The 13451-nt window shown below is 37.4% G+C and overlaps 1 protein-coding gene across 2 annotated transcripts in view; it reads left to right on the top strand.

Moving 5' to 3' along the window:
- The window catches only part of COG2 (component of oligomeric golgi complex 2), a 68783-nt gene extending 58547 nt beyond the window's left edge, over positions 1–10236 (top strand). For both annotated transcript variants that reach the window (XM_021000433.2, XM_021000434.2), the window contains 6 exons: positions 98–298; positions 1208–1280; positions 1591–1733; positions 4424–4563; positions 6735–6915; positions 9619–10236. In XM_021000433.2, the coding sequence (XP_020856092.1) occupies positions 98–298; positions 1208–1280; positions 1591–1733; positions 4424–4563; positions 6735–6915; positions 9619–9720 (840 nt within the window). In that variant the 3' untranslated portion in view covers positions 9721–10236. The remainder of the gene's footprint in view (positions 1–97; positions 299–1207; positions 1281–1590; positions 1734–4423; positions 4564–6734; positions 6916–9618) is intronic.
- The last annotated feature ends 3215 nt before the right edge of the window (positions 10237–13451 follow it).

Genomic DNA, 13451 nt, shown 5'->3' with positions numbered 1-13451 from the left:
TAAGGCTAAGTATAATTTAACATATTCAACAAGTCATTTTATGGCAATTAAGAGTATTTGTCCTGAATGGAATTTTAATCATTAAATTATTTTTCAGTTATTACTCAGGCCTATCTCCAATGAAAGTGCCAAGGATAATAAAAAATCCTCCATAACTAGTAACAAGGAGTCTTCCTCCATTACCCAAGGAACCAGTGAGGACCAAGGAAATGGTGTTTCTGAAACACAAGCTGTAGCTTTCATTTCCAATACGCAGCTTGTATATATGGTTGCAGACCTTGACAAACTTCAGGAACAAGTAGGCATGCACTCCAGTGTTGTTTATAAATGTCAATATTAATCAATTTGCATTATAATAGTCACTTTTAAGTTTTGCACAACTGGGCATGATGGGGCTTATAACATAGAGGTAGAAGGGGCTTGGAGAGATTTTGTTTTTCCTGATCTGCCTGGATGAAAGTCAAAACAATGCAGGACAGATAATAGTTATCCTCTTCTTGAGTAACTCACGTTTCTTAAGTATTACCAAAAATCACGCCTCTTTCTACGTGTTTGTTTTTGATAGCATGTGAAGTGAAGTTTTAAAATATATATTTACTGGACTCCTACTTCATTTGCATGCTTACTTTATCATGGCAGCTTACTACTAATCTTCTATAGGCATAATCTTTGTGTGTGGTGAATTTTAATTTTGATTACTTAAGGAAATGTTTGCTGGTAACATTTAGTCATCACCTAAGCTTTATTAACTGTTCAGATCTTAATAGTTTTTTTTCCTTTGTGGCATGCATATAACTGTCACAGTTTTGCTTTCATTGTTAAAAAAGAGTGTATGTGGTGTGCATGTTCATTAGGCCCTCTGATATACAGTTTTATTCTCTGCCTTCACCCCTCACTCCAGAAACATAATGTTTTGTGATGTATGAGTGAATAAGATTGTGTTATATGTTAAGAGGATCATAGAATAAAAATACTGTTTCCTCTTTTCAAATTCCCATATAATAACCACTAATTACACTTTTTACTACATTTACTATTAAATACACTTATAAGGAAAGCATTAAGAATGTTATTTTCCTCTGATCAAGATTATTAGACATGCCAATTGTAGGTTTATAAATATTAATAATAGTGTAATCATTGTGGAGCCAAAAATGCACATATTTTTAAAAAGCAGCAGAATGAATATATTATTTGTTTGTTTTAGCTTCCAGAACTCTTAGAAATAATCAAGCCCAAACTTGAAGTAATTGGTTTCAAGAACTTTTCCTGTATCTCAGGTAAAAATGAGTCTACTACCTCTTAACAATTATTTAACCAGTAAATATTTTAAAATGAACTTCTGAAAACATAATACTATATGAACATTTATTTTTTCTCTTCAACTTTTGAAATAAGTCCTAACTTCTCAAATGCAATATTTTGTTTATTTTGATATCCCGTTTAATTATTTTAATGAAAGTTCTTGTTTTAACTCTGATTTAGAGATTTAGGCGCTTGTGGATACTGTAACAGGGTATATAGTATTTAAAATAAAACTTACATTTTATCTTGGAGAGGGGTTTAACTTGAATATTTATACCTCAACAGCAGCCCTTGAGGATTCTCGAATCTCTCTGTCTTCCTGTATGCCTTCCCTGAGTAACAGGATCATCCAAGACTTGAGTGAGTCCTGCTTCAGTTATCTGAAAAGTGCCCTGGAAGTTCCTAGACTTTACCGAAGAACCAATAAGGTCAGTCTCATTAAACAACAACTGTTTCTTTTTCAAAGATATAGCAATTAAGTAATATCACACAGAACCCCAGAGTAGTCCAGTTTGGTTGGAACAGAGTGGGGATTGTATGAAATGAGACTGAGAGAGTAGGTTGTCACCAGATTGTTGAGGGCCTCAAATGCCTGGAACTATGCAGGTTTATTCAGTAGACAGCTGGGACCCATGGATAGTTTTTTGAATCTAGCTATATGATCAGAGGTGTGCATCAGGAAGATTGCTCATGTGAGAATGTGAAAATTGGTAAGAAAAGGATAGACTAGAGGCAAGATGATCAGTTAGGGTATAGCTTGGCTTATTAAAATTATAAAATGTGAGAGCTTGAAGGCCCTTTAAAGATGAACTGTCCAAATCCATCTTTTCATAGATGACTAAACTGCAGTTCAGAAAGAATAACCTTGTCAAGGGTCACAGAGAGAATAGCAGAGCTAAGAGCTAAGTCATTGCTAAGCAGAGCTCAGTCAGGTCATCTGACTCCAAGTCCCACTGTGATTGTTGCAGCGGAAGCAAGAAAAGAAAAACTACATCAGAAATCTATTGTAGAGGTAAAAGCAATAGTACATGGCAATTAATGGGATAAAAGTGGTGAGAAAAAGAGAGACATCAGAAGTGATCCAGGGTTTCCATTCTGAGTGACAGGATAAATGGTGCTACCATGAATAGAAATAGAGAAGCTAAAGTGAGGAATAGCTTTGGGAGTAAGATTATGAGTTCAGTTTTACTCACATAGAGTTTGGAATGCTCATGATTATGCCCAACAGATAGCTGGAAGTATGAGACTGAAACTCTGAAGAGAGATTAGAGGTAGACATCTGGGTTTAAGAGTTATCCACATAGATAATCATTGATGATAAAGGGATATCACTGAAGCATTGACAGATGAAGTCATGGAAGAGAATGAGGTTGCCATGAGAGAGAAGAAAGAAGCAAACACAGACTTGAGGGCCATCCGCGTTTAAAAAAGAAGTATGATAAGCCAGCAAAGGAGAACAAAATGGAGTGGTCAGAGTTAAGTAGGAGAGACCCAGAAGCCAAAGGAGAGGATATCAATAAAGTGGTAACTGGAAGCATCAGATGCTACAGAGAGGTGAAGAAAGCTGAGGTGAGAAAAAACAAGTTTAGTAATAAGGTCATCAGTGACTTTGAAAAGAATATTTTCAGTAGAGTTGTGGGGATCGAAACCACATTGAGAAGTTAGTTGAAGGGGTTATAAGTAAGTGAAGAGTTTGGCAGTGAAGGAGAGGAAAAAGAGATAGGATGATAGATTGAAGTCTTTCTCAGTGGTGAAATCATGATTGTTGAATATTGTTGGCTTTTTCTCCTGACCTCACAATCTTACTTTGGCAAATGTAGAACCCTACATTTGAAGTCAAAAGAAATGAGTCAGTCTGAATGTGTCTCTTAATAGCCAGTGACTGATTAGACAAGTTACTAAACTTCCTGATCCTTAGTTTGCCTATGTTTAAAATAGGATGCTGGGGCAGCTAGGTGGTGCAGTAGATAAGAGCACTGGCCCTGAAGTCAGGAGGACCTGAGTTCAAATCCAGCCTCAGACCAAGCACTTGACACTTATTAGCTGTGTGACCCTGGGCAAGTCACTTAACCCCAATTACCTAAAAAAAAATAAAAATTTTTAAAAATGGGATGCTAATACTTGTATTACCTGTTTTACAAGGTGTTTATAAGGAAAATACTTTCTAAACTGTATCATGTGAACTACTACAATTATTTGATGAGTTAAGAATCAGAAAAGATGAATAACCTTACTTTCTTTTCAAGGAATATTACAAGGTTTTAAAAGTTGAAAAACTACACAAGATTCCCTTTTTCCCTTCACATTTGTTTGAAAAAGACAATTGTAGTTTTCCATTCTATGCAAACTAATTTAGACAATTTATTGTCACTGTTAATAACTGTTTGACCTATTGTTTTCTCCTCATCCTACATTATTCTTACTATCTGTCTTCTAGAGTATCCAAGAAATCTGTTTTTTTTTCCTGGCAATTCTTTTTCCCTTTGGTATAGTTAATTTTCACTTCGTTTGCTATTAACAGATAGTCAGGAAATGTTAAGTATCTAAATCCCTTTGGAGTTGTTTTAAAAATCAATTTCTTATTTAGCAAGCCTGTTATTTGGTCAGCTTTGTAAGGGTACAAGGATTCTACAATTTCTTTTTATCTGTTACAGTTGTTCTGTACAGAGTAGGTACGACAGAAAGGCTCTTGGCTCCTCTGGCTAGAGGTTTATAGCCAATGCCTGTATTTCATCTTTTTTTTCTTACATCTCGGATACAAAGAAACACTGTGAGCACTTTCCTAAAGTGTTCAGTTTTATCGTTTGGAATGCTGCATTTTACCTCTTCTGTTCTCATTTGCGGTAACCATTTGGAGATTGGGGAAGGGGGGAGCTATTTTTTTGGACTGATTGCTTTCCATTTTTCATATCCTTCATAGCCCAATTGTTTCCTTGCCATTCAGCAGCTTATTATATAGCTATGTGTCTTACTTTAGAACACTCCATGCCTCTCTCCAAATGAAGGTCTACCTGCAACATGAATTTGACATTAAGATTTTTGAATGAGTTGTGATTCTCTTCCATTTTTCTTCCTACCCCCATTTTCCCATCCCCACCCCTGTCCAACACAATTACAGGAGGCCCCGACCAAAGCTTCCCCCTACGTGGACAGTGCTCTGAAGCCATTCTACCAGCTTCAGAGTGAGCACAAGGAGAAACTCAAGCAGTCAATAGTGCATCAATGGTTAGAAGGTGCTCTTTCAGAAAGTACTCACAAGTAAGTAATATGACAGTAGAAGTATATGAAGTACTCTGTTTCAAAAAAAAGTCCCAAGCTAGAGACAAATTAGAAAATCAATATCATATAAAGGTAAAATAGCCGAAAAGGTCAGAGCATTTATTCTTTTGATATTTCGAAATATGTGCCTTCTGATATGTAACACAGACACCATTCTTCCCCATCACCCCAAATCCTTCAGCTCTCATATCTTTAGATAACAGCCAAGTTCCTGGATCCCCTATAAAGAACAGTTTCCCAAATAGTACCTTAACTACTTACACCCAAACCCCTTCTTTCCTTTTGCATTGTGCATAGGCTGCATCCCCTCCAGTTTTTCACTGCTCACAACTCAGTTCTACCTAAGGCATGTTCTTTCTTAAGATGTGTGTACATCCTCTAAAGCCCCCTTGCTTCCTCTTTTCTAACTCTTCACTAAGATCTTCAGAAAAATCTCTTGTCTTCTCATTTAGGCTCTCAAAGTTCTTCACAATTTGACCCTTTCCTACCTTTCCAGGCTTCTTCACCCCCTTTCACGTGCTCTACAGTCATGTGACATTGATCTTGTTCCTTACACAGCAAGCTCCATCTCCTGACTCCTTGCCTTTTCCTTGGCTGTCCCCCATGCTTAGAATGCTCTTTGTTTTCTTTTGACCTTGACCTCCTGGCTTCCTTCATGACTTAACTCAAATCTCACCCTCTACAAGAGGCCTTTCCTATCTCCCATACTTGTACCTTCCCTTTGAGATTGCTTTCCATTTACACTGTATATATCTTATACATATGATTTTTTGCATGATGTCTCTTACGTTAAAATGTAAGTTCCTTGAAGGTAGGGACTGTGTTTATCACCTTTCTTTGTATCCCTCATGCTTAGCACAGTACCTGGCACATCATAAGAACTGAATAAAAATACTTGTTGATTGACTAGCTGACTTATCCTTCCTCCTTTCTTCCTTCTTCTTTTCTTCCTCTCCTTTTTTTCCTCTGTCACCCTTCTTTCTCTGTCCTATCTTCCATCTTTCCTTTCTGTCCTTCTTCTTGTCTTCTACTTTCTTTGCCTTTTCCATTTTACTTGAGTCAAAATATGACCCAATCATGAAAGTGGTAATAATAACATATATGTGTCAGTTGATCAATAAGCATTTATTAAGCATCTCCACTATGCCAAGAAAATATTTCAGAGTTAAACATGATAAAGAAACAGTACCATTAGCCTCCAAGGCTCTTGAAAAGAACCATAAAGTTTTCTGCACAGTTCATAGATATCTTCATCCTTCTGCTTATTTTTTAAAAGCATCACAATTCATAGAATAAAATTTAAAAATTTAAAATTATCCTTGTTCAGGCTTACTGTTTCATTATTAGTATTGAAATTTTTAGGGTTCACCTATTCTTCAAAGCTGCCAGTCTACAGTCTTGGCTTGAGTACCAGACCTGCATTTATATAGTATTCCAAGTTCCAAATAACCTTTTTACAGGTCACCTTTGGAAACTGCCTATTTATAAGTTGACAAGTGCCTGTGCTTAGAGCTGAATGATTGGAAATGAATAAGTTTTATTGAAAATGTTGTTATTTAGTAAATGAATTTTAATCATATTTGTCTGGGTATGATTGATTTTTCCCATCCCATCTGGATCTTAATTATCTAACTTGGTCAGACCCTCTATAATAATCTATAATAATAACAGCCTTGCATCTGAACCTAATCTGAAACCATTCCTAGTTCTCAATAATCAGCAAACCCTGTAACTTCTCAGAGTCTTAGTTTTCTCACCTGTGAAATGGAAATAATAATACTTAGACTACTTATTTCACAGGAGCATTATGAACAAAGTGGTTTGCACATTTTTAAAGCCTCTGTATAAATGTGAATAGTTGTTAATATTATTGTGGAGCATCCAGACAAATGCTACAATACATTCTTGTATTCTCTGACTTCGAAGGGGAGCCATAAGGTAGCTTTATACATTTGAGACCATCTTCTTCTCTCAGCCTTAACACACATTAATCATCTACCAAGGATGCACATTTAATTGGAAGATTAGTTATTCTTTTTACAGTGTTTTCCCCCAGACCTTGTTTTGCATGTCACACTGTTGTGTTTGCCTCATGCATACATTTCTTAGACTTCTTTCTCATCCTCCAGTATGTTTCTCATTTTCTTTAGGTATTATGAAACTGTATCTGATGTTCTGAGTTCTGTGAAGAAGATGGAAGAGAGTTTGAAAAGACTAAAACAAGCCAGAAAAACTGCTGCACCCAACCCTGTTGGCACTAATGGCGGCATGAGTGATGACAACAAGATCAGGCTTCAGCTGGCCTTGGATGTTGAGTCCTTAGGAGAACAGGTATTATTAGAAACTGCTGCCAATTCCTTTGTTTCTTAAACTGAGCCAGGTGGCCCTTAAAAGAGTTATTGTAGTTCATGTGGGCTAAAACACAGCCCTCTGAACACCTAGCCGCAAATCAGTGCAACCTCCTGACTTGAGAATTATACCCGAAATGCTCGCTGAGGTGGATGAGTATGTTACATGGAAGCAAGCAAGCAAGCATTCTGATTGGCTTAGGATGTCTTTTAAAGCTAGACTTTTAAATGGGATAAGAAATGTGGGGAGAGTGAAAAGGGATAGAGAAGAGATGGCAGTTCAGTAATTATAAGCAGAGAAATGCAGTTACTGACACTGAGAGTGGAGACAAGGAGAGAGGCATGTAGCAGAAGGCTGGGTGGGGGGAATGTTTCAGAACAACAAGTAGTAAGTACTTAGTATGTCTCTGGCACTGTGTTAAGACAGAAATTAGCAGGGCCTTTCATTCTATTCAGGAAGCACACATATTACAGATTATACAGGGGAGAGAGGAAGGATTCTGACAAGTGGGGCAATCAGAAAAGATGAAGGAACCAGGCATTTCAAGAGCCAGAGGTGAGGGTGACAGACTGTGAAAAGGATTCAAGGTGGGAGATAGAATGTCATATATAAGAAATAGCAGGTGTTCCACTTTGGTTAGAATGGCTGAGGGAGTATCATATGGAATCAGTCTATAGCCGTATTATGAAAGGCTTTAAATGCCAGACAGAGAAGTTGGTATTTTATGCCTAGGGACATCTAGGTGGCACAGTAGACAGAGCACTGTGTGTACAGTCAGAAAGCCTCTAGTTCAAATCCAGCCTCAGACACTTACTAGCTGTGTAACCCTGGGCAAGTCATTTAACTCTCTTTGCCTCAGTTTCCTCATGTGTAATATGAGGACAGTAACAACATCTACTTTGCAAGGTTATTGTAAGGACCAGGTAATATAATATTTGTTTAAACTGCTTAACAAAGTGTGTGGTACATAGTAGGTGCCATATAAATGCTTATTCCCTATTACCCTTCCTAGAAGCAGTAGGGAGCTACTGAAGATTTTTGATGGGGCCAGTGATATTGTGAGTTCTGTGCTTTAGGAATATCAAATTAGCATCTGTGTGGATATTGAAGAGATAGAAGGAAAACAGGCAGATCATTCCAGAGACTCTTTTCATAGTCCAGGTGTTTAGAGCCCCTAGGTGGTCATGGAAATGTAGAGAAGGGGAGGTAGCATTAACAAGATCTAGAAATAGATTAGATAAGAAAGATTAAGTAAAATGAAGAGTCAAAGACTATTGCAGGGTTGCTAACTCAAGAGTAACTAGAAGGATGAAACTTTCAACAGACAGAGGTAAATGAGGAGGAGGAGGGCTAAGTTTAAGGGGAAAGATAATGAATTCTATATTTGACAAATTAACTGTTTACAAAGTTAAAATATAACATTTTAGCACTTAAGGTTAATCTAATTCCAGAGCAACTCAGGGTTCCACATAGCTGAAGTTTTGCTATACACTACTTAATCATAATTAAACATAATCATTAAGTTCTTAAACATAGGTATTGACCACATCTCTAACATGAGGTAGAAAGAAAAGTGTTTATGTATGATTTACAAGGATATGCATTTAACTGTTTGTGCATCCTGCAAAATATGGCGTACATATTGCTGCAGAGCTTTTTACTCCAAACTAAAGGTGAATAGATTTTCATCTTGATGTTTGATGCTGCAACTGACTGAGGAAATAGATGCTTCACATATAACATAAGGGTAGCCTTACACATAGGAACATTATATCCAAAAAGAGACTTTTAGCTTAAAAATACATTAAAGTGGATTCAAAAACATTTTCTCCTAAAACCTTACATTTGCCATTCCACTTTTTTTTTGGGGGGGGGGGACTAGGCAGTGGGCTTAAGTGACTTGCCCAGGGTCACACAGCTAGTGGAATTTATGTGGCTGAGGCTGGATTTGAACTCAGGTCCTCATGACTCCAAGGCCAGTTTTCTATCCACTGCCACCACCTAGCTGCCCCATTGCCATTCCACTTTTAATTCAGTTCAACACATCAGCTTATTAAATGATGGTTACTATGCCCAATTGTTTTTAGTTAAATTCTCAAGTTGGCAAGAAATTAAAAGTTTAATGCATCCTAGGGACTCTTCAAAATCTTTCACTTTAGAAGTGATTGGCTTCATTGATGGTGAGGTATACGTAAACACTGAGCACCAGTTGGTGTGACTGCTTAGAATATTAGGTATTTGACTCGTCAAGTAAATAAAATGTTTTCATATAGATGTCATTTGCTTTGAAGGTAGTGAGGATAGAAGAGAGAGTTGTTATCCGGGGCTTGAGAGAGCTATTTTTTCAGATTTATGAGAGGATAGAGGTTTCTTTTTTCCTCTTTTCTTTTTTAATTAATTTATTTTGAATTATCAGCAATCACTTCCATAAGCTTCTGAGCTTCAAATTTTTCTCCCTCTCCCTCCCCACTTCCCTCCCCAAGATGGCACAGTCTGATATAAGCTATACATATACATTCCTCTTAAACATATTTTCACATTAGTGATGTTGTAAGTAGGAATTAGAGCCAATAGGAAACCAGAAAAAGGAAACAAAACACAAAAGAAGAAAAAAAATAGCAAGTAGTCCTTATTCCTCTTTTAACATAAAGAATGAGAACATAATTTTTTTTTTTACGTTTTCAGATGCAAAAGATGGGCCTGCAAACAAGCAACATAAAAAGCTTTACAGCTCTTATAGAGCTTGTCATAGCTGCCAAGGACCAGGCAATGGCAGAACAGCCATAAGCACTTTGGAATACTCCTGAAAAGGGGAACAGATTGTTGGGCCTCTCAAACCTGAAAGGTGGCACTGCTGTCTTACTAATCCCTTTGGAGCAATGAAGTGCTTCTGGATGCTTCTCCAGCAACAAGGCAGTGCATCTCCTGTCTACATGGTTGGGGCTTATTTCACAAGCAAAAAAAGTCACAAAAGTTTTTCTTCCATTGTATGGAAGACAGTGGGGGTTTTTTGTTTGTTTGAAACTTTCTACTATAGGTTACAAAGCAAATTATTTTTATTGTAAATCTTAGTGTGGAAGAACTGATTTCTAAAATATGACTAAAGCAAATATATCTACATATGTATATGTATGTATACAAAGAGTTGTCTTTTTGACACTACAGTTAGAAGAAAAAAGATGTTGCAGTGAAGATCTCACAGTTGATGGTATGGAGAGTTCCTTACACCACTTTCCATGAAATTAAATGGCTGTAAATTATTGTGACTTTAAAAGAACAAACATTAAAATGGTGGTTCTCTGCTCTGGTGCTCATTATTCATGTGCTTCTGATAGGGCTGCACATTATTCTGACATTGGTTAGGAGTCAGTATCAGTGGGCATGAACTTATTTTTATTTCCTAAAGAACTCCAAAGCCAGTTCTCTGTTCCCACTGTTCTTGTTTTCCTTAATACGTTAAAAAGCTTGAGTATCAAGAATGTGAGAAATATAACCAAGATGCATTTTGGTAGAATATTGTAGAAAGGAAGCAAAATTAGGCCAACCTTAAGGGCAGAAAAGGAAAGGGAGGATTGTAAGGGGGAGTCAGTGACTAGGGTGTAGGGGGATAGTGAAGGTGCAGCACATTGGAGCTGAACAGCTGACCTCCTCAGAGTTATGAACTACCATTTTAATAACAGTCTAATCCTAAAAGAGGAGGAGGGTAAAAGTGGGGGGTGGAGGTGGGAGAAGGTGTGCCACAGTAGCTATATACCTACCATTCTCGGTGGACCTACTCTCATACTTTCAAATCTTTGTTGTACTTAACCCCTTTCCCAAGTCTGCAGGAATAGCTATGATATAACAACACTCATTTTTAGTGCAGGGTTGCTTATCCCTTCTATAGATAATTTCCCTACTACAAAGGTATAGAAGAAGGAGATGTGCAAGGAGTAGTACATGAGCCAGTGTGGCTGGATCATGAAGGAGAGTAGAATGAATGTGTCAGTCTACTCTTCTACTTTTCCATTAGTACAGATAATTGAGTTGATGATAGATGTGAAATTGGACTAAAAGCACTGTTTAAACAGGAACTGTGTCTTATTTAAACTTTATATTTTCCACTGGCATTTAGCCTAGTGGTTGGCACATAGTAGTACATTAAGTAATTAATGTCTTTTGAATGAATGAATGGTTTTAAAAGCATTTATCAATCAAGCCATGCACTAGTGACACAAAAACATAAGTGAAGACAATCCCTGCCCTCAAGAAGATTACATTCTAATGGGGGAAACAACAATATAGGGGAATGGTGGCCAAGGAGAGAAGTATTTTGGTCTGGGAAGTAGGAATGATTTGTGGAACAATAGGAGAGTAGATTGACACACCTTTTCCAGTAGTTACAATATTGTTGATTTGAATATAATTCCAAAAGTAGAAGAAGTTATTAGAGGAGAGCTATGGAGTATACAACTGAGACAGCAAAACAGCTGGCAGGAAGATAGTGGCCAAGTCAAGTGAACCAAGAGTAGAACAGCCAGCCTGCTATAGAAGGACACACAGGAAGCTCTTACCAATCAGGACCACAGGCCTGAGAATAGGAGTTTGAAATCTGGGAAGATGAAGTCTTCCAGTGCATGGTCTCTGGTCCAGGTAGTAGGACAGCTGTCAAGATGGAGGAAAGAAAAGTAACTTAATTCATCAGTCTTTTTAATTGGCAGTTAGAAAAGCTCTACAAAGTCAGGAATTGTGTTCTATACTCATGTGTCTTACACATTGTTAGAAGGGACCAAAGGGATCATTTAAACTCTGCATTCATAACTTTTTTGTGTGTATCATGGAGTCCTTTGACAGTCAGGTGAAGCCTATGGACCTCTTCTAAGAATAATGTTTTTAATGGTATAAAATAAAATATGAGGATTTCTAAGGAAACCAATTATATCAGTTATATACAGTTACCAAAATTTCAAAACAAGTTTACAAACCCCAGGTTAAGAACACCCAATCTAATCCAAATCTCTTATCTTACAAATGAGGAAACTGAGGCCCCGAGAGGTTAAGTGACTTTTCCAATTGGTCATACAGCCACACAGAGGCAGAAACTGAGTTGCTTAAGTCCCAAGCTCATTGTTCTTGTCTCTATACCATATTGCAGTCTAACATAGCTTCTAACATAGTGCCTTGTACATAGTAGCGGCTTAATATATGTTAAATAAAGAAAACCTGCATAGTGGGTTTTGTTAAAGACCATTCTTAAGTAGACTTTAACCTTAAAGCTGTGAAAAATATTCATACTCTTTTTTTTTTCCAAAATGAGGAATAAATTGAGTACATTTGTCTGTTTGCAGCATCATGGGCCTAAACTCTTGCCAGGTGCCCAGTCTGCTAAATAAAGTAAATATTGGTAAGCACAGTATCCCTAGGTTGTATTTTGTCATTTTTTTTAAATGCCACAGTACAATTTCCTTTGACAAAATCAGTGTTGGACAATCTGTATATTAGTGTCATTATCATATATATATATATATATTTTTTTTTTTTTTGGGAATTGGGGTTAAGTGACTTGCACAGGATCACACAGCTAGTAAGTGTTAAGTGTTTGGTCTGAGATTGGATTTGAACTCAGGTCCTCCTGACTTCAGGGCCAGTGCTCTATCCACTGTGCCACCTAGCTGCCACTATCCTTTATATTTTAAGACAAGGTTAATAAATGATGGTGACTATTATCTAGATGTTTAGGTATGAATGAAGGGTGATCAAGAGGCCTTTGCTGTTGCACTAGTGAAAAGTGATCTACTTAGAGTTGTAGAGTCAGTACTACAGCTTGAATGCTTAGGTGTCTTGGACAAAGGTTTAGTCCTACCCTGGCCAAGGTCCCAGTTACCAGACTTAACATAATAAATATAAGCTCTACATGGAGTATGACCTTGGTATTCCTCATCCCTCACCATCTTGGAATATGACTACCATATGTAATTTCAGTATAGTCCATGGTGCCCAGACCTTTGGCCTGCATTCTCTGCCATCACTACCATCTCCCAAATCTCCAGTTTAGAGAAGGAATACTACACCAATACCACCTTCCATCATCACAGGAAGGTAGAGGCTCCAACCAAATGTTACTTAGGCTAGGAAATATGCCTCTTCCCTTAATCCTAGTGATTCAGAGTCATCATCTCCCAGTGTGAAATCCCCCTTCTTCTGCTGCTTCTCTGCATACTCTCATCCTGTCCAGCCCAATCGTACCACTCCCCATTCTTCTGTTCCATTCTTTTCCATTGTGTCCCATGAAGAATCCCATTTAGTCCCTAATGAATTTCTCTTTATTCTCTATTTCTTTTCACACTCTATCTTATTCTCACAGGAAACTTGCTTCCTCTGGAAGACTTTGAATCACTGGCCACCCTCCTAAATGTTAGTTCCTTATTTACCCATTTTTCACAGGTAGATACTTCCTTTTTACTCTATCCATTGATATTGACATATTGTTGGATTTAATAACCTACATAGATTAATTCTGCACAAATCTCTATCTCAGT

This window comes from Phascolarctos cinereus, unplaced genomic scaffold (genome assembly GCF_003287225.1).
Source record: "Phascolarctos cinereus isolate Bilbo 61053 unplaced genomic scaffold, phaCin_HiC Scaffold_5;HRSCAF=322, whole genome shotgun sequence".
Taxonomy (NCBI): domain Eukaryota; kingdom Metazoa; phylum Chordata; class Mammalia; order Diprotodontia; family Phascolarctidae; genus Phascolarctos; species Phascolarctos cinereus.
This window is presented reverse-complemented; position numbering and strand designations above follow the sequence as displayed.